The sequence below is a fragment of the Phocoena phocoena genome, chromosome 9, assembly GCF_963924675.1.
Source record: "Phocoena phocoena chromosome 9, mPhoPho1.1, whole genome shotgun sequence".
Taxonomy (NCBI): domain Eukaryota; kingdom Metazoa; phylum Chordata; class Mammalia; order Artiodactyla; family Phocoenidae; genus Phocoena; species Phocoena phocoena.
In genome coordinates this window covers 55,075,617-55,101,813 of record NC_089227.1, presented here as the reverse complement: position 1 = coordinate 55,101,813, position 26,197 = coordinate 55,075,617, and the positions used below count along the sequence as shown (strand labels likewise).

At 47.1% G+C, this 26,197-nt stretch overlaps 1 protein-coding gene and 1 pseudogene across 1 annotated transcript in view; one reads left to right on the top strand and one right to left on the bottom strand.

Annotated features, from left to right (window-relative positions):
• GSDME (gasdermin E) overlaps positions 1-26,197 on the top strand; it is a 65,864-nt gene that overhangs the window by 19,651 nt on the left and 20,016 nt on the right. The window contains 2 exon segments of the mRNA XM_065884117.1: positions 20,107-20,271; positions 21,873-22,012. Of these exon segments, the coding sequence (XP_065740189.1) occupies positions 20,107-20,271; positions 21,873-22,012 (305 nt within the window).
• LOC136128562 (telomerase RNA component interacting RNase pseudogene) lies at positions 8,304-8,832 on the bottom strand (annotated as a pseudogene).

The following is a 26,197-nucleotide window of genomic DNA, read 5'->3' as shown; positions in this document are numbered from 1 at the left end:
TTAGGTTTGAGGATTTAACGCTCAGGGAAGGAAGTGACTTGTTCTCAGTCCCGGAGCTCAATTTGGGTGCTGCAGCTGGGATTCATCCCAGGATTTTCTGGCTCCAAAACTCCTGTTATTTCCTCTACATGATTCTTGAAGTGACTGTGAAGCAAAGGAATTGGCTGAGATAAAAATAGTTAAAATTATAGCAGGAGATACAAAGGCAGAGGCATGAATCTGGGTCCCCAGTGAGGGTACCTAGGGGGTGTACAGTGTTCCAGGCGCTGTCCTGAACAAGCACATGTGAATAGCTGGTCTCCCCACCTGGAGGTGCCCACACGAGGGCATGAGATCACTTGGAGAGAGTTTAGACATTCTGTTCTTTCTACAGGTGATTGGGAAAGATGGCCTGGGTAGGGGAAGAGGGGTAGGGGCAACACCAGGAACATGGTAAAGAACAAATTTAAAGTCTAGAAATGGAAGAGGTATCTTATCACAGAGTCACCGCTTCCTTGTTTTGTTGCTTAAAGGTAAAGTTGAGCAACAGAGGAGAGAAGAGGAGGAAGACTTGACCATAGGATGGAGATCATGTAAAGCTAACATTCTTGTTACTTCACGCTGGACTAATAAATTCTAATCTACATGGTCTACCTGTTTTTGGACTCCCACAACATCATCAGATTGATAAGGCTGGCTGTTTGACATGTGTGTAGCCTTGGGGGTGGTGATTAGTAATGCTTAAGTACTGTCTTTCTCAAGGGCTTATCTGCCATCATTTTTATTTCAGGTCATTTAGATAAGTTGTCATCTGTATACAAGTTATTTTAGCCCTTGGAATTCAGAATATTTGTTTTATTGTCAGTGAGATGTGTGCACATCTCAAAAACAAACTTCATCTGTCCTTGAAAAAACAGGTGCGTTCATATACAACAGTTATGTAGTATTGTTGAGCATGAAGGCAATCCATAGGACCACAGGACTTAACTTTCCAGATACCTGGACATGACCCCTTTGAATGAGAGCTCTATGTTTATCTTAAAACATTCTTGATGGAAAACAGGCTAAGACCTTTCCATAATGACTCAGCTTCATGTTTTATTCCTTAGATCCAGTATTATTCTGAGACAAACTCTTTAGTTTTTCCACCTTGTCTTCCATTGTCAGCTGCCATATGTCAATGTTTTATAACCGCCATACCCTCCCCATCTCTGCCACTGATTATTGCTCCTAATCTCCTAGTGTTTGAGGAAGTTTATTCATGGAAAATAACTTCTGCAGACATGGTAGGTCGCTTCTGTCCCTGCCAGGTTTAGGTGGAATAGTTGGACTAGAGGATCTTTGAGGGTTTTCTCTGGGCTAAATGTAGAAGTGAGTGGACTCTGAGTGCACGCATCAGTTCCTTCCCCTTGAGTTCAGGGCCTTGGTTTCAGCTGATTTCCAGAGACGGTGCCATTTTGTGCTTTCCTGACTGTTCAGGGGTTAAGGGAGGGTGTTGTGGTACAGGCAGATCCCACTTTCATTCTTTGGTTCATTGTAAGGCAAATTGTGGTAAAGAAAAGATTCCATTTTTCTATGAATACATGATAATTAGAAGTTTGATTCTTCATTAAGAATTCTAACTTATAAATTATATGAAACTAATATATCATGCAAGCAATGGTATGGCAGTGATGAACCTTCATAATTATTTAAAGTATTTTAAAATTACCCCCAGAAAGTCTTACTATATCTAAATATTTACAAATTGTACAAGTTTTACACACAAGAAAAAATGTTAAATGCTCCTATTGGTTATGGCCCACATTTGACCTCTAAAGTTACCATAGTAGCTCTCCTGAGTGAAGTTTCAGTGTGCCATCAACTCTTTATTTAGGAGTATTTTGAGGGGAGGGATTTGGGGGCCTGTCTCTTCCTTGAAAGAAAAACCATGCAGCAAAGTTGGAACTGGTCTTTTCTACTTGATATCTTTCCCTGTGGCCAGCAGATGTTTTGTCCTTTTTTTAAATGTATTTATTTTATTTATTTATTTTTGGCTGCGTTGGGTGTTTGTTGCTGCACGTGGGCTTTCTCTAGTTGCGGCGAGTGGGGGCCACTCTTTGTTGCGGTGCACGGGCTTCTCATTGTGGTGGCTTCTCTTGTTGCAGAGCACGGACTCTAGGTGCACGGGCTTCAGTAGTCGTGGCCGGTGGGCTCAGTAGTTGCGGCTCGCAGGCTCTAGAGTGCAGGCTCGGTAGTTGTGGCGCATGGGCTTAGTTTCTCCATGGCATATGGGATCTTCCCAGACCAGGGCTCAAACCCGTGTCCCCTGCATTGGCAGGCGGACTCTTAACCACTGCGCCACCAGGGAAGTCCCCAGCAGATAGTTTGAAATGATTCTGTTTACCTTTGCACTCAATTCAGTGCTGGCACCATCTTTTTTTAATTTTTTTTAATTTGTGATACGTGGGCCTCTCACTGCTGTGGCCTCTCCCATTGCAGAGCACAGGCTCCGGACGCACAGGCTCAGCGGCCATGGCTCACGGACCCAGCCGCCCCGCGGCACGTGGGATCCTCCTGGACCGGGGCACGAACCCGCATCCCCTGCATTGGCAGGCGGACTCCCAACCACTGCGCCACCAGGGAAGCCCAGGCACCATCTTTTAAAAATTTTTATTTTGTATTGGAGTATAGTGGATTTACAATGTTGTGTTAGTTTCAGGTGTACAACAAAATGATTCGCTTATATATATACATATATCTATTCTTTTTCAAGTTCTTTTCCATTTAGATTATTATAGAATATTGAGTAGAGTTCCCTTTGCTATACATTGGTCCTTGTTGGTTATCTATTTTAAATATAGTGGTATGTATATGTCAATCCCGAACTCCCAGTTTATCCCCGCGCCCTTCCTCTTTGGTAACCATAAGTTTGTTTTCTAAGTCTGTGAGTCTGTTTCTGTTTTGTAAATAAGTTCATTTGTATCATTATTTCTGGCTTCTATATATAAGCAATATCATATACTTGTCTTTCTCTGTCTGACTTACTTTACTTAGTATGATAATCTCTAGTTGCATCCATGTTGCTGTAAATGGTATTATTTTGTTCTTTTTTATGGCTGAGTAATATTCCATTATGTGTATGTATATGTGTGTGTGTATATATATATATATATATATATACACACACACACACCCCACATCTTCTTTATCCATTCCTCTGTTGATGGACATTTAGGTTGCTTCCATGTCTTGGCTATCGCCAATAGTGCTGCAATGAACATTGGGGTGCATATATCTTTTCGAATTATGGCTTTCTCTGGATATGTGCCCAGGAATGGATTGCTGGATCATATAGTAGTTCTATTTTTAGTTTTTAAGGAACCTCCATACTGTTCTCCACAGTGGTTTTACCAATTTACCTTCCCACCAATAGTGTAGGAGGGTTCTTTTTTCTCTACACGTCCTCCAGCATTTATTGTTTGTAGTCTTTTTGATGATGGCCATTCAGACTGTTGTGAGGTGGTACCTCTTTGTAGTTTTAATTTGAATTTCTTTAATAATTAGTGACGTTGAGCATCTTTTCATGTGTCTCTTTGCCATCTGTATGTCTTCTTTGGCGAAAGGTCTATTTAGGTCTTTGTAGTTTTAATTTGAATTTCTTTAATAATTAGTGACGTTGAGCATCTTTTCATGTGTCTCTTTGCCATCTGTATGTCTTCTTTGGCGAAAGGTCTATTTAGGTCTTCTCCCCATTTTTTTATTGGGTTGTTTGTTTGTTTTTTTGGGTTGTTTGTTTTTTTAATATTGAACTGCATGAACTGTTTGTATATTTTGGAGATTAATCTCTTGTTGGTCGCTTCATTTGCAAATATTTTCTCCCATTCTGTATTTTCATTTTGTTTATAGATTCCTTTGCTGTGCAAAAGCTTTTGAGTTTAATTAGGTCCCATTTGTTTATTTTTGTGTTTATTTCCATTACTGTAGGAGATGGATCAAAAAAGATATTAATGTGATTATGTCAAAGAGTGTTCTGCCTATGTTTCCCTCTAAGAGTTTTATAGCATTCAGCCTTAGATTTAGGTCTTTAATCCATTTTGAGTTTATTTTTTAATTTTATTTATTTTTTTCTGCGGTACGCGGGCCTCTCACTGTTGTGGCCTCTCCCGTTGCGGAGCACAGGCTCCGGACACGCAGGCTCAGTGGCCATGGCTCACGGGCCCAGCCACTCCACGGCATGTGGGATCTTCCTGGACCAGGGCACGAACCCGTGTCCCCGGAATCGGCAGGCAGACTCTCAACCACTGTGCCACCAGGGAAGCCCTTGAGTTTATTTTTGTGTATGGTGTTAAGGAGTGTTCTAATTGCATTCTTTTACATGTAGTTGTCCAGTTTTCTCAACATCACTTATTGCAGAGACTGTCTTTTTCTCCATTGTATGTTCATGCCTCCTTTGTCATAGATTAGTTGACTATAGGTGCATGGGTTTATCTCTGGACTTTCTATCCTGTTCCATTGATCTATATGTCTGTTTTTGTGCCAGTACCATACTGTTTTGATGACTGTATCTTTATTAGTATAGTCTGAAGTCAGGGAGCCTGATTCCTCCAGCTCTGTTTTTCTTTCTCAAGATTCCTTTGGCTATTTGGGGTCTTTTGTGTCTCCATACAAATTTTAAAACTTTCTGTTCTAGTTCTGTGAAAAATGCCATTGGTAATTTAATGGGGCTTGCATTGAATCTGTAGATTGCTTTGGGTGGTATAGTCATTTTGACAGTATTGATTCTTCCAGTCCAAGAACATGGTATATCTTTTCATCTGTGTCATCTTCGATTTCTTTCATCAGTGTCTTATAGTTTTCTGAGTACAGGTCTTTTGCCTCCTTAGGTAAATTTATTCCTAGGTATTTTATTCTTTTTGATGTGATGGTCAGTGAGATTGTTTCCTTAATTTATTTTCTGATCTTTCGGTATTAGTGATAGAAGTACAACAGATTTCTGTGCATTAATTTTGTGTCTTGCAACTTTACTGAATTCATTGATGAGCTCTACTAGTTTTCTGGTAGCATCTTTAGGATTTTCTGTGTATAGCATCATGTCATCTGCAAACAGTGACAGTTTTTCTTCTTCCTTTGCAGTTTGGATTCCTTTTATTTCTTTTTATTCTCTGATTCCTGTGGCTAGGACTTCACAAACTTTGTTGAATAGAAGTGGTGAGAGTGGACATCCTTGTCTTGTTCCTGATCTTAGAGAAATGCTTTCAGCTTTTCACCATTGAGAATGATCTTTGCTGTGGGTTTGTCATATATGGCCTTTATTATGTTGAGGTAGGTTCCCTCTATACCCACTTTCTGGAGGTTTTTATTGTAAATGGGTGTTGAATTTTGTCAAAAGCTTTTTCTGTATCCATTGAGATGATCATATGGTTTTTATTCTTTAATTTGTTAATATGGTGTATCACATTGATTCATTTGCATATACTGAAGAATCCTTGCATCTCTAGGATAAATCCCACTTGATCATGGTGTATGATCCTTTTAATGTATTGTTGGATTTGGCTTGCTAGTATTTTGAGGATTTTTTAGTCTGTGTTCATTTGTGATATTGTTCTGTAATTTTCTTTTTGTGTGGTAGCTTTTGTTTTGGTATCAGGGTGATGCTGGCCTCATAGAATGAGCCTGGGCATGTTCCTTCCTCTACAATTTTTTGGAAGAGTTTCAGAAAGATAGGTGTTAACTCTTCTCTAAATATTTGATAGAATTCACCTGTGAAGCCATCTGGTCCTGGACTTTTGTTTGTTGGAAGTTTTTAAATCACAGTTTCGGTTTCAGTACTTGTAATTTGTCTGTTCATATTTTGTATTTCTTCCTATTTCAGTCTTGGAAGGTTTTGCTTTTCTAAGAATTTTCCATTTCTTATCGGTTGTCCATTTTATTTGCGTATAGTTGCTTGTAGTAGTCTCTTATGATCCTTTGTATTTCTGTGTTGCCTGTTGTGATGATAAAGGAAAACCTTTGTCATTTCCTTTCTTTTTTTTTTGTTTTGGCTGCTTTGGGTCGTTGTTGCTGCCCACTGGCTTTCTCTAGTTGTGGCAAGCGGGGGCTACTCTTCATTGTGGTGTGTGGGTTTCTCATTGTGGTGGCTTCTCTTGTTGCATAGCATGGGCTCTAGGAACGTGGGCTTCAGTAGTTGCAGCATGCAGGCTCAGTAGTTGTGGCATGCGGGCCCTGGAGCATGCAGGCATCAGTTGTTGCAGTGTGTGGGCTCAGTAGTGGTGGCTCACGGGCTCTAGGGTGCATGGGCTTCAGTAGTTGTGGCACATGGGCTCAGTAGTTGTGGCTTATGGGCTCTAGAGCACAGGCTCAGTAGTTGTGATGCATGGGCTTAGTTGCTCCACGGCATGTGGGATCTTCCTGGATCAGGGATCGAACCCTTGTTCTCTGCATTGGCAGGTGGATTCTTAACCATGGTGCCACCAGGGAAATCCCTCCTTTTTCATTTCTAATTTTATTGAATTGAGCCCTCTTTTTTTTTCTTGATGAGTCTGGCTAAAGGTTTATCAATTTTATTTATCTTTTCAAAGAACTGGCTTTTAGTTTCACTGATCTTTTGTATTGTTTTCTTTGTCTGTATTTCATTTATTTATGCTTTGATCTTTCTGATTTCTTTCCTTCTAACTTTGAGTTTTGTTTGTTCTTCTTTGTGTAGTTGCTTTAGGTGTAAGTTTAGGTTGTTTATTTTTTATTTTTCTTGTTTCCTGAGGTAAGATTGTATTGCTGTAAACTTCCCTCTTAGGACTACTTTTGCTGCATCCCATCCGTTTTGGATTGATGTGCTTTCATTGTCATTTGTCTCTAGGTATTTTTTGATTTCCTCTTTGATTTCTTCAGTGATACATTGGTTGTTCAGCAACATTGTTTAGCCTCCATGTGTTTGTATTTTTCACAGTTGTTTTCCTGTAATTGATATCTAGTCTCATAGTGTTATGATCAGAAAAGAGCTTGATGTGATTTCAGTTATCTTAAATTTACAGAAGCTTGATTTGTGGCCCAAGATGTGATCTATCCTGGAGAATGTTCCATGTGTACTTGAGAAGAAAGTGTATACTGCTGATTTTGGATGGAATGCTCTATAAATATCAATTAAGTCCATCTGTTATAATGTGTCATTTAAGGCCTGTTTCCTTATTGATCTTCTGTCTGGATGATCTGTCCATTGGTGTAAGTGTTAAAGTCCCTCACTTTAACACCTGTTGATTTCCCCTTTTATGGCTGTTAGCATTTGGCTTATGTATTGAGGTGCTCCTATGTTGGGTTCATATATATTTACAATTGTTATATCTTCTTCTTGGGTTGATCCCTTGATCATTGTGTAGTGTCCTTCTTTGTGTCTTGTGATAGTTTTTATTTTAAAGTCTGTTTTGTCTGATATGAGAATTGCTGCTCCAGCTTTCTTTTGGTTTCCATTTGCATGGAATATCTTTTTCCATCCCCTCACTTTCAGTCTGTATGTGTCCCTAGGTCTGAAGTGGATTTCTTGTAGACAGCATATATATGGGTCTTGTTTTTGTATCCATTCAGCCAGTCTGTGTCTTTTGGTTGGAGCATTTCGATATGTATGTTCCTATGACCATTTTCTTAATTGTTTTGGGTTTGTTATTGTAGGTCTTTTCCTTCTCTTGTGTTTCCTGCCTAGAGAAGTTCCTCTAGCATTTGTTGTAAAGCTGGTTTGGTGGTGCTGAATTCTTTTAGCTTTTGCTTGTCTGTAAAGCTTTTGATTTCTCCATCAAATCTGAATGAGAGTTTTGCTGGGTAGAGTCTTCTTGGTTGTAGTTTCTTCCCTTTCATCACTTTAAATATATTGTACCACTCCCTTCTTGCCTGCAGAGTTTGTGCTGAAAAATCAGCTGATAACCTTATGGGGATTCCCTTGTATGTTATTTGTTGCTTTTCCCTTGTTTCTTTTAATATTTTCTCTTTGTCTTTCATTTTTGTCAGTTTGATTACTATGTATCTCTCTCTCTTTTTTTTTTTTTTTTACTAGCACTAAGTCAGGTTCTTTACTTCCCAGAAGTTATGGCTTAAGGGAGGGGAGGGTGAGAAGCGGAAGACAGAAAGAATCAGAAAGAAGGAGGAGATGGGAAGAGAGGGGACAGTAGACCACTGTTCTATGAAGTCTCAGGAGGCAAGTGCTCAAGGTAAACAAGAGTCCTGGAAAATCACCCACAGCTGTGGGAAGCATCTCGGTTTCTTTCTGTATATAAGTCCTTGGGGGGAAAAGCCTGCTGTGCTGCTGCTGCATTAAATAGTTATGTACATCGCGGAGAGTCCCAGGCAGGGAGGGGGGGTCATTTCATCAGGGGCCGAGTTTTATAATCATCTCTGCACTGGTGGGGCTTTGTAATCTTTCACCTCTGCCATGTACTTGGCCCACGCATCACCTTTACTTGTTAGTACCTCATTCTCCGTCTGCTTCTTGGCTGCTGTTCTTGTCTTCAGGGCTAGTTTGTTCCCACCTCTGCGCTTGCCCATGAAGCTGAGCGTGGGGCCTGGGCTGCCCTTCCTCTTCAGATCCCCAGGACCCGTGGTGGCGGCGGTGGCCGGCTGGTCGGGTTGCTGTGGGCCTGGGGGCGGCTCCTCCCGCTACTGCCGCTGCTCCTCTTCAGTCTTTCACTTGAACAGCTCCAGGAAGCTGCTGGTGAACGAGTTCGCACCGTCCGACACTGGGCTCAAACCTCTGCCCGACACTTCATCATCCCCACTCTTGGGTGACATCCTGGGCCCTGACTCAGCCCATCGGCTCTCGCTGCCACCGCCGCCTGTGGGGCCTGGTGCCTCCTGGCCCAGAGGCTCCACCCATCTCCCTCGGGCAGCCATTTTGTCGCCAGGTGCCGTGCAAAGGACTCTGGGGAGGCTACTCCGGCCCTGCGCTTGGAGCCCGACTTGCCTCGTCCTGGGCAATGCATCTGATTACTATGTGTCTTGGCATTTTCCTTCCTGGGTTTATATTGCCTGGGATCTTGCGCTTCCTGGACTTGGACTGTTTTCTTTCCCATGTTATGGAAGTTTTCAGCCATTATCTCTTCAAATATTTTCTTAGGCCCTTTCTCTCTCTCTTCTTCTGAGACCCCAATAATGTGAATGTTGGTGCATTTGATGTTGTCCCAGAGGTCTCTTAGATTGTCTTCATTTCTTTTCTTTTAAAAAAAATTATTTATTTATTTGGCTGTGCTGGGTCTTATCTGCTGCATGCGGGATCTTCATTGCTGTGTGCAAGATCTTTTTAGTTGCTGCAAGCGGGATCTACTTCCCTGACCAGGGATCGAACCCAGGCCCTCTGCATTGGGAGTGTAGAGTCAACCACTGGACCACGAGTGAAGTCCCTGTCTTCATTTCTTTTCATTCTTTTTTCTGTTCTGCAGCAGTGGTTTCCACCATTCTGTCTTCCAGCTTACTTATCCATTCTTCTGCCTCATTTATTTTGCTATTGATTCCTTCTAGTGTATTTTTCATTTCAGTTATTGTATTATTCATCTCTGTTTGTTTGTTCACTAGATCTTCTAGCTCTTTTTTAAACATTTCTTGTATCTTCTTGGTTGGTACCTCCATTCTTTTTCCAAGATCTTGGATCATCTTTACTATCATTACTCTGAATTCTTTTTCGGGTAGATTGCAGCTGTTCCTCTGGGGTTTTATCTTTTTCCTTCCCCTGGGGCATATTCCTCTGCCATCTCATTTTGTCTAACTTTCTGTGATTGAGGTTTCTGTTCCGCAGTCTGCAGGGTTGTAGTGCTTCTTGCTTCTGCTGTCTGCCTGCTGGTGGATAAGGCTGGTCTAAGAGGCTTGTGCAGGCTTTCTGATGGGAGGGACTGATTCCTGCCCACTCGTGGGTGGAACTGGGTCTTGTCTCTCAGGTGGGCAGGGCTGTTTCAAGGGGTGTGTTTAGTGGGCACACCCCACAGGGCACACATCCTGTGGGCTCAGGAAGACTTTAGGCAGCCTGTCTGCTGATGGGTGGGGCTGTGTTCCTCCCCTGTTGGTTGGCTGGCCTGAGGCATCCCAGTAGGCTGTTGGGTGGGGCTAGGTCTTGGTGAGAAAATGGCCACATCCAGGAGGGCTCACGCCAATGAGTGCTTCCCAGAACTACCACCACCAGTGCCTTTGTGCCTGCAGTGAGCCAGAACTGCCCCCCACCTCTGCAGGAGACCATCCAGTACCAGCAGGTAGATCTAGCCTAGGCTCCTGTGAGGTCCCTGCTTTTTCCCCTGGGTCCTGGTGCACACAAGATCTTGTGTGCACCCTCCAAGAGTGGAGTTGTTGTTTTCCCCAGTCATGTGGAATTCCTGCGATTAAACCCCTCTGGCCTTCAAAGCTAGATGCTCTGGGGGCTCCTCCTCCCAATGCCAGACCCCCAGGCTGGGGAGCCTGATGTGAGGCTCAGAACTTTCACTCCTTTGGGAGAACCTCTGCAATATAATAATTTTCCAGTTTGTGGATCGCCCAACCAGGGGGTGTGAGATTTGATTTTATCGCAATTATGCCTCCCTTACTGTCTTGTTGTGGCTTCTTCTTCGTCTTTTTGATGTAGGATATCTTTTTTGGTAGGTTCCAGTGGTTTTTTGTTGATGGTTGTTCAGCAGTTAGTTGTGATTTTAGTGTTTTCATGAGAGGAGGTGTGCTCACATCCTTCTATGACACCATTATTTTTATTTTTTTAACATCTGTATTGGAGTATAATTGCTTTACAGTGTTGTGTTAGTTTCTGCTTTATAACAAAGTGAATCAGCTATATGCATATGCATATCCCCATATCCCCTCCCACTTGCATCTCCCTCCACCCTCCTTATCCCACCCCCCTACGTGGTTGCAAAGCACCGAGCTGATCTCCCTGTGCCATGCAGCTGCTTCCCACTAGCTATCTGTTTTACATTTGGTAGTGTATATATGTCAATGCTACTCTTTCACTTTGCCTCAGCTTACCCTTCCCCCTCCCTGTGTCCTCAAGTCCATCTCTGTCTGTGTCTTTATTCCTGTCTTGACCCTAGGTTCATCAGAACCATTTTTTAAAAAATTCCATATATATGTGTTAGCATATGGTATTTGTTTTTCCCTTTCTGACTGACTTCACTCTGTATGACAGACTCTAGGTCCATCAGAACCATTTTTTTAAAAATTCCATATATATGTGTTAGCATATGGTATTTGTTTTTCCCTCTCTGACTGACTTCACTCTGTATGACAGACTCTAGGTCCATCCACCTCACTACAGATAACTCAGTTTCATTTCTTTTTATGGCTGAGTAATATGCCATTGTACGTATGTGCCCCATCTTCTTTATCCTTTCATCTGTTGATGGACACTTAGGTTGCTTCCATGTCCTGGCTGTTGTAAATAGTGCTGCAATGAACATTGGTACATGACTCTTTTGTTATTTATTTATCTATCTTTATTGGAGTATAATTGCTTTACAGTGGTTTGTTAGTTTCTGCTTTATAACAAAGTGAATCAGTTATACATATATCCCCATATCTCTTCCCTCTTGCATCTCCCTCCCTCCCACCCTCCCTATCCCACGCCTCTAGGTGGTCACAGAGCACTGAGCTGATCTCCCTGTGCTATGCGGCTGCTTCCTACTAGCTGTTAGTTTTACATTTGGTAGCGTATATATGTCCATGCCACTCTCTCACTTTGTCCCAGCTCACCCTTCCCCCTCCCCGTGTCCCCAGGTCCATTCTCTAGTAGGTCTGCATCTTTATTCCTGTCTTGCCCCTAGGTTCTTCATGACCTTTTTTTTTTTTTTTTTAGATTCCATATGTATGTGTTAACCTACGGTATTTGTCTCTCTCTTTCTGACTTACTTCACTCTGTATGACAGACTCTAGGTCCATCCACCTCATTACAAATAACTCCATTTCATTTCTTTTTATGGCTGAGTAATATTCCATTGTATATATGTGCCACATCTTCTTTATCCATTCATCTGTTGATGGACACTTATGTTGCTTCCATGTCCTGGCTATTGTAAATAGAGCTGCAGTGAACATTGTGGTACATGGCTCTTTTTGAATTATGGTTTTCTCAGGGTATATGCCCAGGAGTGGGATTGCTGTGTCGTATGGTAGTTCTATTTTTAGTTTTTTAAGGAACCTCCCTACTGTTCTCCACAGTGGCTCTACCAATTTACATTCCCACCAACAGTGCAAGAGGGTTCCCTTTTCTCCACACCCTCTCCAGCATTTATTGTTTGTAGATTTTTTGATGATGGCCATTCTGACCAGTGACACCATTATTTTTAATAGATTTTGTACCTAACAATTTAAAGACCTCTGGCCACATGTACTTGGAGAACAAGAGTTTCCTGAATCTTGGTCTTTTGCTTATTCTCTTATTTCTTTGTTTCTCCCCAGGGGCAGCCTTTAAGTAGTCAGAATAAACCAGGTGAAGGCATCTCGGGGTCTGGGGGTATCAGTGTCAATCAGCACCTTTTCCTGCTCTTCTCTTGGTGTTAGTGTTGGTGGTATTTTTAGGCTGACTAGTAAACTTCAGGCTTATATTTTTTTTAATGAAAAAAATTTGTTGTGGAAACATAGAAGTATATAACAAACACTAATAAACCACCCCGCAACTCCTGGCTTAAAAAAGATCTATTTTTTTTTTAAACCAAGACATAGGAACCATCTTTTTCTGCCTTCACCGCCCAGGATTTTGTTACTAAAATGGGATTCTTGTTTCCAAGGAGTTTATGTGAGAATTAAATGAGGGCATATAAACAAAGCATGGCACATGGCAGATGCTCAAGAATTATAGCTATTAGTGTGAACATTTCCATAATTATTGCCATTCTGACTAGCCCCCAGTAGAGCCTGGTTACAGAAGCTGGGAAAGGTCAGAGCTGTGGGAAGCTAAGGGGTAACTTAGCATTTGGTGATGGGGCGGGAGAGGCAGTTTCAGAAGAGAAATTAAGTGAAGCCCTTGGGGTTTCTGATGCTGACGTCTTGGAGCCCTTGTTTCGCTCGTCTGTGGAGGGGAGGCAGGCAGCCATGTGGTCTGCATTGTGAACCCCGCTATGGAAGGACTCACTACCTTCAGTGAGTCAGAGAGGCTCTGGTTCTTGCATGTGGCAGCAGCCTGGCTTCTCCCCAAATGAGAGTGGACCCAGACATGTGCTATGCCTCAGGAAAGTCTGGAAAGCACGTAGGCCGTTCTCTCGGAATGTTTCGTTTGTCACAGGAGATGCTTGTTCAGTTCTTGAATCGAGATGCAAGAAGCTCTTGAGCCATATCAGTAACATGTTAACGGGTCCCGTCTCCCGTCGTATTCTTTTGGGGAAGAGCCACAGTGAAGCTCTCAAGGCCCCACCAGATCCACTCTTTTTAAAAGATGTCTTTCCTGAGACCCCCAGGCCATACCCATCTCTGTGATGTCTGAAAGTCAGTCAGCTTATTGCTGCTTTTAAAATTTTCCCCTAGATTATTCTGTCTCCTGGTTTGGGTTTTAGTTCTTAGGATTGGGAGCTTCTGAAAGGCTTCTTGACCTTCTATTGTTTTCATCTGAGCGGAACCCCTCCTGTGGGAGAGAGGGCCTTCTGAGCACTCTTTCCAATATTCGATCCCAGGAGTAGTTCTTGTCTTTTTACAGAAATCACCCTGTCCTCCAAGCTGTATTGTGAAAGGCTACTTCAGATCTTTTTGGAACTAGGTAGGATTTCAGTCCTAAGGAGAGACATTCACGTACTGTTTTCTTCTAAGGCTGATAGACACTATTTCATCAAATCCAAGATTTCATGCATCGTAAGGAGCACCACTATTTTATGTACCACTAAGAGAGCACGCTGCCAGCTAAACCATGTCATTTGAAAAACATCCTGATTTCAGAGATGTGAACAAAATGCGTGTTTTAAAATTGACAAGATGTGATGTATTGATACAAAACTGTGTTGGCCGGAATGAGTCAGGAGTTAGAGTTCAGGCGAGCAGATGTTTATTCCACCAGGGCTTTCACGTCATGTCTGACGCCCATCACTGAACTTCTCGTCTCTCTATACCCACTTTGCTGCCCGACTCCCTGTGAGGTGCCGGTTGCTGCAGCGTTAAGTCTAGTTATCTCAGCCAGAAATCGGAGCATCGGACGGGGCTCATTCCCTCCTTTCCCTCCCATACCTAGTCTCCCGCTAGTTGATTCTGCCTCTTGAATATCTGTCCTGCCTGTTCCCAGTGCCCCAGCCTCACAACCAGTGCCCTGGTGCAGGTTTCCACCGTCTCTCACCTGGATGTTGCCAGGAGTCTCCCGGCTGGTCCCTCTGCACTCACTTGATTCTCTGCACGGCAGCCCATCGGGTTGTGTCCCTGCCTGGCGTGTGCCCTTCTGTGCTCTTCACTGTCCTGGGATGACATCCACGCCCTCCTCCCCTCACACACCCCAGTCCAGTCGCCTGAACATATTTCAGTCCCAGGCGTCGACGCCCCAGGCTGTCTCTCACCTCCTAGCCCTGTCTGAAGGCTCCGTCACTCCCATCCGCACAGGTACACAGAGTCCACACTCAGACTCCGTCCCTCTGCTTCACCTGGCCGGCAACTCAGATGTGCTCTCATTTCCTTCAGCAGCCATGTCACCCCACGGTTTCCCTACGGGGGCACCAACCCCGTTGGGGGGTAACGCTTGTCATAACTGCCTGATTCCGTGTCTGCGTCCCTCCTGGAACATCCTCTTTGGCTCACCTTTGCACACACATGGTGCCTGCAGCACCGTTGGGTTGGAAGAATACTTGGTTCATCTTCATTTTGCATCTGAGATGCAGAGGTTAATTAATTTGCCTGGACTCGAGGTGGAAGCCCAGGTCCACAAAACACGAGATTTTTCCATCCAGCTGTGGATGCACACAGCTTGCAAGGCAAAACCTGGCCCACAGGCTCCCGCGTGAGCTCAACTCCCTGCGTCAGCCTCATTCAGTTTTTTCATCTCTCAGACCTGCTGCATCTGCAGGTGGCAGGGAATTAGTTACTCCATCTGAAAGGCTGAAAGGCTGTAATGGCTTAGCCCTTTTTCTCCTTTCTCTCCCTGGTTGTGAGTGAGTGAGTGAGATAAGGTATTGAATAGACGGCACTGTGCACAGAGGTGAGGGTGACCCTGTCACTTGGCTAATAATGTGTGGTTAGCATTGTGCCCTGATTTTGATTTTTTTTTTTCCAGGCGGTTTACAGTCCTGAAGCCACAGCCCTGTGACACAGAGCAGAGTTTTCCTCACCATGTGGAAGTGGAGCCCCAGGGCAGAGCAGCTCAAGTTTCTAGAGACTTCCTGGCTCTGCCTCTGGCTCCAGGTCGATCATCTCTGGTGGGTGTGTGGGAAGTTCCTTTTATGGTTGAAATGGAGACTTTGTTGGCGGGAAGGAGCCAGCCGGTGGTGGCTGCTTGGGTTTCCAAGAGGATCCGCTGCTAGTCTCTGGGGAGCTTTCCCAGGAGGGCTGAGCAGAGAGGCTGCTGGTTCGTTCTCGGGTACACGTGAAACACCTTCTGTGTACAGGGCCCAGAGGAAGTCAAGGAGGGAGACGGAAGATGGAAAGACATAGGGCTTCGGGGTTGGATAGGCTCAGCTGCATTCTCCCTCTGGCCCTGGTCAGCTGTGTGCCTTTGGGTCACTGGCTTACGAGCTCTGTCTGCTTCTGTCCCTCTGTAAAATAAAGGTGACAGTACCTTCATGGACCAGTTAGAGTGTCTTTAGTTGCGAAGAAAATCTGTTATTACCTCACGTAAGAAAACCTCCCCAGGTAGGGTGAGTCACCTTCACCTGAGGTTCCCGGTGGCTGGTTAATTCAGTGGCCCCGTGGAACCCCTTTGTGGTAGTCTCCATGCATTTCTTGTCCCAGCTGCCCACTTCTCCTTTTGGTGCCCAAATGACTGCATTCCAGAGGAAACCCAGAGGCAGAAAAGTAGTCTCTTCCTTGTGCCTCTTTTTAAGAGAGAGAAAGAGACTTCCAGGAACCCCCAGCAGACTTTTCCTCAAGTCTCAATGGCCAGAATTCCCACGGATGGCCCATCCTACCCAATCCCTGATAAGAACAGCAGTTACCAGGAAGGGCCAAGACTCATCTGTGGGTCTGAGCTACCCCCTCCACGCCCTTGTACCAGGCTCCCAAACCTGAACAAAATCGGGGGAGGCAGCTAGTGGTTCATCACACTCAGGGGGTGTCAGAGCCCTCCAGGCCCCCGGTTCTCAGTGCGGTGCCTGCAGGAACAAAACGGACATGGTGGAAGTGCTCGCCCTTCCCCAGCCCGCTCTGGGAGCGTACAGACTCTAACGGGGCAAGGACTGTCTCCCGGGGGGGTAAGCAGGCACTGGGAGAGGCAGAGGCACGTGCTTCAGGGTTTGAGAAGGTGGTTACCGAGATTACACTCTAGTCACGGCCTTGGTGGGGTGTTTTGCCGGGTCTCTAGACTGGAGGAGGCTGGCTATCAAAAGAGAAGCAGACTTCACTGCTTAACGAAGTGTCAGAAGAGCAAAGCCAAGTTTACAAGCAACGTGCATGGACCTAATCTCCACAGCCTTTCTAATCTTTCCACTGTACAGCTGGTCTGCGAACACACTTCTCCTTTAGTGTTAGCCAATAAATCAAAACCCTTTAGGAGAAATACCGAAATTGCTAAAGCCTTAATCGTCAGTACATAGCTACATTTCTGTGGGTTAGTAATTCTTGCTTAATACTTTTGCAATATCAGGCCGGCCACCATCTTTGGGCTCTTTATAATGTCCCAATCTCTGTTCCTGGAGAGATGGTGGAACAAACCCCCTGCAATCTTGCATGGTTTCTTCAGAGTGCCTTTGTACCCTAGCCTCTTGCCATCAGTTTTTAGAGCAGTGTAGTAGAAAGATCACTGGTCTGAGAGTCAGAAGATGTGTGCCGTGGGATTCAGGCCAGCCTGTGACCTCTGAGGGCTGCGGTCTCCCTTTCTGAGCACAGACGCTGGATTAGATCCGAGTGATCAGGACCTCGTCCCCTCCCAGGCCTGTGCAGACATTGCGAGTCGGTCATGGCTGTCTCCCTGCTCACTGCCTCCTGGCCTAGACCCAGTCTTAGAATCCTTTCCCAGTAGCTAGGCAGCGATCATTGATGGATCCATCAGAGGGGGTATTCAAGATGAAACTGGTTTTCTACCTCAGAACTAGTCGTCCCCTGGGGCCCTTGTAGTTTCATAATTTATCCACAGAAGTCCGCACAGTACTTTTTGAAGAGCCTTGTCAGAACTCCATCTGAAGCCCTATTCCTCTAGGACATGTTATGATCGAGGGCTGTTACACAGGAGGGTCGTGGCAACCGTGATGCCCTTGGTCTTGCTCACTGAGAATCTCCAGCATTCAGCCCAGGACATAATTGGACCCAGTCACCTGTGGAGTGAAATGAATGAGCTTGGGATGGGGGTCTGCTCGGAAAGCGTGCCCTTGTCTCTATGGGAGGGGCCCTGGGGGCTGCATTATGTGTTGGGAGAGAAAACTGCTTCCCTCCTTTTGGATATTGTTAGAGTTTTAAAAGTCTTGTCTGGGTTTCTTCTGTCTTGTTTGCATTTGGCTTTCCAAGCCTTAGAAGTAAAGAGAATGGAAATTAAAGCTTCAGACTGGGAAGGAGCCCGCTTCATTAGGGGTGGGCCTGGGGAGCTTTCAGGTACTTTAGAAGAGGAACCTCTGTTCCCGCTGGCGTCCCTGGCCCACAGCCTGGTACCTGGCAGCCGTGCCGGGCATGGAGCCACGCTTCCTAGTGCATCCCCACCTGTTGCCTCCGGCAGCTCCTGCCTGCTCTCCTCCCCCAGGAACTCCTGGCCTGTATCCGGGTAGCTGTTTTCTTAGCTGCTTGGAGGGTCTGCTCCCCGGCTGAAGGCTCCCCCGAAAACTGTGGCCATATCTTTGGCCAGCCTGGAGAGGGAACTTGATTTGGCCTCCCTGCCAATAGTGGAAGGAAAGAAACATTTTCAGATGGGTGCAGTGTGGGTCACTACAGGTAAGCCTCGCAGTCAACCCTTACTTTACAGATGTGCAGACTGAGGCTCAGAGACGAGAGGCCGTGGCCCAGCGAGGAGGAGATGAAGCTGGGACCCGCCTGCACGTTGACTGCAGATGTCTGTGTTACACAGAGCTGCGGGCACGTGGGAGAAGGGGGTGGGGGGAGCAGCAGTTCCGTTGGGTGAGGAAGGGGCGCTCCTCTCCCCCATTCAGTGTGTACTCCCCTGCCCTCGCCTCCAGATGTGTTCTTTTGGGCCCAACCCTCTGGGAGCTGGCCACAAAACTGCAGGATTGCTTCAGGCCCTACTCTGGTTCCGGGGGGCAGGCTGAGCCTTTGGTTAGTTCTTCTTCCTGATGGGAAATTAGAATGACATGTGCCCGTCCAAACACCTAGAGCTAGTCTCTCATTGGTTCCCCCTCTTCCCATTCATCCTCCAGACAAATTGCAAACTGTACGAAACAGGAGGTTAAAGGTGCTGATTCTCCGAAGGTGGGAGACTGTTAGTAAAGCGGCTGGAATGGCGAACCCGAGCACCAGGAGATGAAAAATGAGGTGCGTTTTAGAAACCCTTCCCGATCACACGGTGTATCATTCTCTGGGTTTCCCATGTACGCATTTCTTTTAAGTTTGTAGCCAGATTTCATTGTTGTTGTCAGTTTGTCTTTATGACATTTAATATGTGTGAAACATTGTTATAATTTGCATTTCTTTGACCACTACTGAGATCGAACAGTGTTTCCTGTCTTTACTTTTTTTTTATTGTGATAAAATTTGCCGTTTTAACCATTCTTAGGTGTACAGTTCAGTGGCATTAAGTACATTCACACTGTCATGCAGCCATCACCACTGTCCATTTCTAGAACTTTTTTAATCACCCTAAACAAAAACTCTGTAGCCGTCAAGCAAGAACCCCACATACTCTCTCCCTCAGCTCCTGGTAACCTCAAATCTACTTTCTGTGGCTCTGAATTTGCCTAGTCCAGTTATTTCATATAAGTAAAATCATCCAATATTTGTCCTTCTGTGCCTGGCTTCTTTCCCCCAACATAATGTCTTCAGGGTTCGTTTGTGTTGCAGGGCGTGTCAGCTTTATTCCATTCTGTGGTTGAATAACGTCCCACTGTGTGTATGGACCACGTTGGCCTATCTGTTCATCTGTTTCTGGATACGGGTTGTTTCCACCCCAGGCAGCTTTTTACATGGAGACAGGACCTTTCCAGCTACTTGCCTCTGTTGTGGGGATGCTTGCTGAAGCCTGGAGAACGTGCGTCTGCCTGCGGGGCGGGGTGACCACCGCTGTTGGGGATGGTGGTGAGCTTTCAACGTAACTAACCTGGGAGTGTTTAAAAAGCACAGGATGAACACTGTAATTGGTCTTGTGCTGACACTAACTCTAATTTGGTTTTCTTCCTGTCCACTCCATATGCTCTACAGCATGGAACAGGACCTCCAGAGAGGGCACTTCATCGTTTGCTTCTAAGCAACACATCATCTTCCGTAGACGGAAATTTACCTTATTCTTGAAGTTCCCCAGAGGAGCCACCTGGGAGCCCCAAGTCTCTGCTGGGTGAGCTGGGCAGGCCACGCCTAAGTGGCCTCAGGTTCCCCATCTGTAAAATGATGTAAAGTCCCTTTTAAGAGATTACATGTCCTTCCTGGACAGACAGATTAAAAAGTACCTTTTAAATTCAAGTCCAGTTTTTTCCTTGCTGTTCGTCCTTCAAGCCTGTTCCCCTCTCCTCTGTGAAAAGCACTAGTCAGCATTCCCCCCAGAGAAATCCTGTATTTATTGCCCATACCTGTGATGTCTGTGGTCCCGCGGCCTCTGGTTAAATGACAGGGTGGAGTCCCCGGTGTGAGCGGATGGACCGCAGCTGCCACGCCCGCTGGGTTTCTTTCTTGCTCCTGTTTGACAGGCACCTCCCCCCGCCCCCCGGTGTCCAGCCTTTCTCCGGAGGCCTGGCAGCTCTGAGGTGGCCTTGGGAGACTTTGGTTTCTGCCTCTCCGGATGAACTGCCCCCTCTCTCATCACCGGAAAATAAACGATGCTGGTTGTCACCTGTTTGCTCCTCAGCCGCCAGCTGTGCGAGAGGCGAAAATTCCCGCTGCCTCAGTCTCCCCTGAGGCACGAGGCCGCTCACGGGCGTTTTTCTTTTTCAGAACAATAAATCTGAAGGGTTCAGTGCTGCAGCAGGTGCTGGAGAGGAAGAATGAGGTCCTGTGTGTCCTGACACAGAAGATAGTGACGACGCGGACGTGTGTGATATCTGAGCACGTCCAGATCGAGGAGAAGTGCGGTGGCATGGTGGGGATCCAGACCAAGACGTGCAGGTGCGCACCCAGCGGGTGGAGGTGCCGGGTCAGAGGCCACGGGGGCCTCGGTCAGGGGCCTCTCTGGGTGGGGTCTTCATTCGTCAGGATTCTGTCTGTAGTGAGTTAACAGAAATCCAACTCAAATTGGTTTAAACGAGAAAGAATTTATTGGCTCATGTAACTGAAACATTTGGGGTGATCTGGCTCAGTCACCTCTGGATCCAGGACTCAAGAGAAGGTTGTGGGCTGCCTTCCCTGGGGTAGATTCCCTCTCACATAAGCTTGTGGGGAGGCAGCTCCTGGCTTTCTTCCCACCTCATCCCCAATGGAAAGAGTGCTTCAGGGCTAGCACTCACTGGACCCTCCCGGTCCGTGCTCATTCCTGAAGTAAACCCAAGGCCGGGGTGATAGGACACTTGGACGGGCCATGCAGGGTTGGATCAGGTGCTTTCCCAAAAGCAAATGGGTCAAATGAGCATTGGCTAGGTTGACGCACAGATGACCCCTAGAGCCCCTCAGAGCCAAGGGTCTCAAAATGATTCCTTTGCTTTAGCTGCCTTAAATCCCTAATGGATTGAGTTAGGGAAGGTAAAGGTCTGTACATATGTCTTTATATACATACACAGATGCTTCTGGATTCAGTTGCAGACAGTCTTACCAAGCTGGTCCCTGAGCTTCAGTGGAACCGAACTGGCACAGGAGGCTGCAGCCCCAGACTGTCTCTCCTCCAGCTTGCCATGGTGCCCCATATTCTCTTCTTAGAGATTTACTTCTTGGGGTAACTTTCAAATTATACTAGAGGACCCAGAAAAGTTGTATTTAGGAGGTGGAGATACAGGTCCGGGGCTGGACTCTCCCTGGGGTGGGCAGGCCGGACAGAGTGGTGAGGCCTGATGGGAGATGGCTTCAGCTGGCCCCGCCGGTATTTCCATCCACGGTGACCCCCACCAAAGGCCTGGAGCCTGCCTGGGAGTCAGGAGACCAGCTGGTATCACACTGTGACCAGGATCAGGTCGTTAAAGATGTCTCTGATCTCCAGCATTTGGGCAATGAATAGCTTCTCACCTTCCTCCCCAGGCCACCGTGGGCAAGGGTCCTATTTGTGACAGGGTTTGAAGGAGAGAGCTTTGGTGCCTGACTCGGCATTGCCTGCCCACCCTTCTGTCATCCTTGTGCCTCTCCCCTGGTGTTATCTGACTGTACAGTGTGCCATCCACGAGGTCCAGGAGGATGTGCTCGGGGGGTCTTGCTCTCAGCTAGGCTCTCCTAGTCGGGCGCTCTTACCACTGAGGATTTCAGAGTTGTTTCCGCAATCCTCCATGAGGGAAATGGGAAGTTATCTTGTTATTTGTCTTCTTTATTCAGCACCATCGATCTAACTTCATTGTATCCGAAACTGGGATCTCGCCTTTGTGCCACCAGGTTGGCCATTGACTTTGGAATACGAGTAGGACATCATGGGGCCGACAAGGATTAAATCCTGGCCCCTGCCCGCTGGTCCCTTTTTCTGCTCCGTTCCATGGGCATTTTCCGGGCACTCTTTGTGCACAGGCACTAGGCCGGCCACATGGGGGTAGGAGGAACCTGGGAGGGCCCGAGCACACAGGTGGGAGCATGCACCCTTGCCCACAGGTGTCAGCGACGGAGGATGGGAACGTCATCAAGGACAGCAATGTGGTGCTGGAAATCCCGGCTCCCACCACCATCGCCTACGGCGTCATCGAGCTGTATGTGAGAGCAGACGGCCAGTTCGGTGAGTATGCCTCGGCTCAGAGCTCTCTGGAGGCGGTTGAGCCATCGCGGAGGGATACCCCGTCTTCCCCTGAGACACACACTTGTAGAGGATCCCCCGCTGCTCTGGAGATTGAGAAGAAAGAGGTATCGGAAGAGTTTGGGGATGTCTCAAGACAAGTGAGACAGAGGGCCGCGGTGGGAGGGTGTCGGTGAGGAATGCCCAGATGTCGGTGTGGGGCGTGCTTCACCGACAGGGCACAGGGCGAAGAACGTGGGCTCTGCAGTTGGACGGACTGGGCATCGGCCCCAGCGCCACGGGGTCCCGTGAGGTCTCAGGCAGCTTGCTGAAGCCGCCTGGGCCTCAGCTTCCCGAGTCTGGGAGGGGAAAGACGAGGTGTGTGAAGGGCCTGGTAGAGCGGTGGCTTATTAAGTACTCACCTTAGCTATGAATAACACTGTCATCGTTGTGATCACCTTGCCTCCCGTCCCCTGTAGGGAGCCCATAGAGCTGCATCTGACCTTGCTGTCTGATCAGCGGTGTGTTCAAAGCCGGGAGGTCACGGCATCACTTGAAGAAAATAGGGTTTTACAGTTGGTGTGGCTTGTCTTAGATACTCACGGCTCTTCCCTCACACTCTTCCCAGGAAAAGGTTGTGTCAAACCCAAGAAAACTGTCTGACTGCTTTCTGGGGACATGAATTAATATATGTAACATCATAAATAATTAACTTTTTTAGGTATGATCACATTGTGGTTATGTTTATGAAAAGCGTCATCTTAGTTTTTAGAGATTTACAGTGAACTCTTCACAGATGAAATGGAGATGTGTCTGTGGTTTGCTTCAAGCACGATGGCGGAGGGTGAGGTGTGCGTGTGGTGGGTAGAGGTGGGGGAGGTCATCACAGCCGGTCGATGCGTGTGCGGAGGCTCCCTGTACTACTCTCTCCGTCCCTGTGCACTTTCAATTCTCCATGATGAGAACATTGTAAAAGGGTGCCATGACGGGCCATACGTGTCTGTGGCTGCCTCCTGCCCTTCCCCCAGTTGTTTTCTGTCAGGTGGCGGGGACCAGGCCAGGGATGCGGGTGTCTTCCGGGAGTCAGCCTTCTGCTCACTCGGCCACGCGAGGTACCACCGTTCAGCTACAACCGTGGGCGCTTGGAATGCTGACTGTCCTATGGGACAGTGGACAAGCCCGCGGATGTGTAAGGGACGTGAAGGGCAATCACTGACCCTCCCTCTTTCGTTTCGCATGTAGAGCAGCCTGTGTTTCGGTGGGGAGACAAGAAGCGAAGGTGCCAGCTGTAGGAAGTTGGTCTAGGGGTGGGCCAGGGACGCGTGGGATACCAGGAATCCCAGGAATCGTGACCAGCATCCTTCAGGTCTAAGGTTCCAAATTTGTGTCATCCTGGGCATGATGATGATTCTTTCTCTTTGAAAGACGATCCATCCACTGAACAAACTGCCTATTAGATGAGTAAGTTGCCCCTCCAGCTTTTGTCATCAGCGTGTGATAAGCTGTGTGACCACGTGGGCTTGTGTGACTCCAGCCCAGGCTGCTGAGGCCTTGGTTATCCTGTCCAGATGGATTGGTGGTGGAGGTGTTGCTTTTGTCAGGCTCTTTGGAAGCTTGGCCCGCACCGAGGTTGCCCATGAGTGCTCTGAGGACCCTTTGGTGGCTGGGGGCCAGGCTGGGGCTGCCGTTCCAGGCTTTGGGGCCCCCGGGAGCCCCTCCCTGTTTCTCCGAGGAGGTGGAGGTGCTCTGCCCTGCATGCAGCTCTGTTGGGGCACCTGTCGCTCCCACAGGGGGCGTCTCTTTTCTCAGATGGGGTTGGGAAGACAAAGCCTGCCTGGCGAGGCTCTCCCGTTTGCATTTCAGTTTCAAGCCTTCTGTCTTGACTTGCTTCTGCTGTCCTGAAAATAAGCTCTTTGTGCTGCGGAGCAGAGGTGGCCTGGGGTTCTCAGGGTTCCTCTGGCTCTCTTCTCACACCCTGGCCTCGGAAGCCCTTTCCTTTGCCCTCTCCTGCTGCTGCCCGCCCTGCCTGCGCAGCTTGGTGGTCAGGCCCTTGTCCGTGTGACACACTGATTCTTAAGCCAGTTCTGCTGCTTTTTCCCATCTCTCTCTTCTGTTGCTCTTCTGCAGAACGTTCTGATCCGGCTTCATGAACAGCCCTACAGGGGCTGGAAGGGCCCTTAAGAGGCTGCTCGATCTCTCCTCCCACCTTCTGGGTGGGGAGTACGGTTGACGAGGATCCTGGCTGTCTTCTGAAACTTCGAGAGGAGCCCACTCCCTCCGTGTCCCTTGGGGGAGGCATCTGTGAGCCCGTCCTTGACGAGGGGTTCGCTCAACCACGATCCCTCCCTTTGCCAAAAGACCCCCCCCCCCACCTCTTATGGCCAATCAGAAACATCATGTTACTGTCTTGAACTTTAGCCTTTGCTTTGTAGAATTAGGCATTTACCAGTGTCCTTTCAGCACGAACTTCTGATTGGGCACCTGTGGACGTGAACCTGTGCTTCCCACCCTCCCGGGTCTGTGCACTTCTCTGCAGGTCCAGAGGCCAACACCGACACCCCCCGCCTCGTTCCCATCACAGACTCTTAATTGGCTCCTCTGCCTTGAATCTTTCCCATCCTAACAGTGTAGCTGATGTGATTATTTCAAAATATGCATTTGGGGCTTCCTTGGTGGTGCAGTGGTTGAGAGTCCGCCTGCCGATGCAGGGGACACGGGTTCGTGCCCCGGTCCGGGAGGATCCCACATGCTGCGGAGCGGCTGGGCCCGTGAGCCATGGCCGCTGAGCCTGCGCGTCCGGAGCCCGTGCTCCGCAACGGGAGAGGCCACAACAGTGAGAGGCCCCGCGTACCGCAAAAAAAAAAAAATACACATTTGGTCACTTCACTCACCTGCTCAGACACCCTTCTGAGGCTCCCTTTGTCCCAAGATAAAGTCTGCCCTTCCAGGCACGTTGTGTCCAGCCTTGCTTCTCATCACCAGCGCCTCCCAGCACAGTGATCCAGCCAGGGTTAACCCACCGTCCGGGAACCCTCCACTCTTGCTTATCGTGAGCCTCTGGAGTGTGCTCCCTGCCTCTTGGCCCAGCTAATTCCTACCAGGCTTTTGGGGGCTACTTAGACACTGCTTCGTCCAAGAATCCTTTTCTGCTTCTTTCTCCACACCTGCCACTCTGGATTCAGTGACCTGTCCGCCTCTTCCACTCATATCACACTTACTGTCAAGGCCTAGGTTGTGGTCCTGTTGAATCTCTGGCTCCTTGCAGTGCCTGATGCTGCGAAGAGTGAAGGAGCTGGCAGTGCCTTCAAGGGGGGCTGGGCATATGTGTAAAGGAAGAGTGGTGCTGGGGTCTTGGACTCCCAAAATATGGTTGGGGGGCCCCACAGGGCTATTGGCAGGATTTGAGGCTGTGTTAATGGTCACGGTCCTTGTCCTTGGGGAGCTTTCCCTGGGGGTCAGTTCACGCTTATCCACCTCGGTGCCTGGTGCATAGGGTGGAGCGAGCCAGGGGCATCCTGGATGACTTAGGAGTGTGGGTGGGTCGTCGGGTGAGTAAACGAAAGCTTGTTTTCTTTGTCTTTAGACAGCCGTCCTGTCTTTATGGATGTCATCAGTGTCCACGGCAATTGAAAACACGTGCTAATGCCCATGCCTTTCACGTCATGCAAGTACTAGGCCCAGCCATATTCTCATTCCATAGCCTGTACACAAATTATTAAATAGAAGCATAAGATGAACCCTCATTCTTTTAAAGACATTTTTATTGGAGTAGAGTTGATTTACAATGTTGTGTTAGTTTCAGGTGTACAGCAAAGTGATTCAGTTATACATATATCCACTCTTTTATTTTTATTTTTTTATTTTTTTAACTTTAAATATCCACTCTTTTAAATTCTTTTCCCATATAGGCCATTACAGAGCACTGAGTAGAGTTCCCTGTGCTATACAGCAGGTCCTTATTAGCTGTCTATTTTATATATAGTAGTGTGTATATGTCAATGCCAGTCTCCCAGTTTATCCCTCCCCTCTTCCCCCCTGGTAACCATAAGATTGTTTTCTACATCTCTAACTCTATTTCAGTTTTGTAATCTTTCCAGATTCCACATATAAGCAATATCATAGATATTTGTTCTCTGACTGACTTCACTCAGTATGACAATCTCTAGGTCCATCCATGTTGCTGCAAAT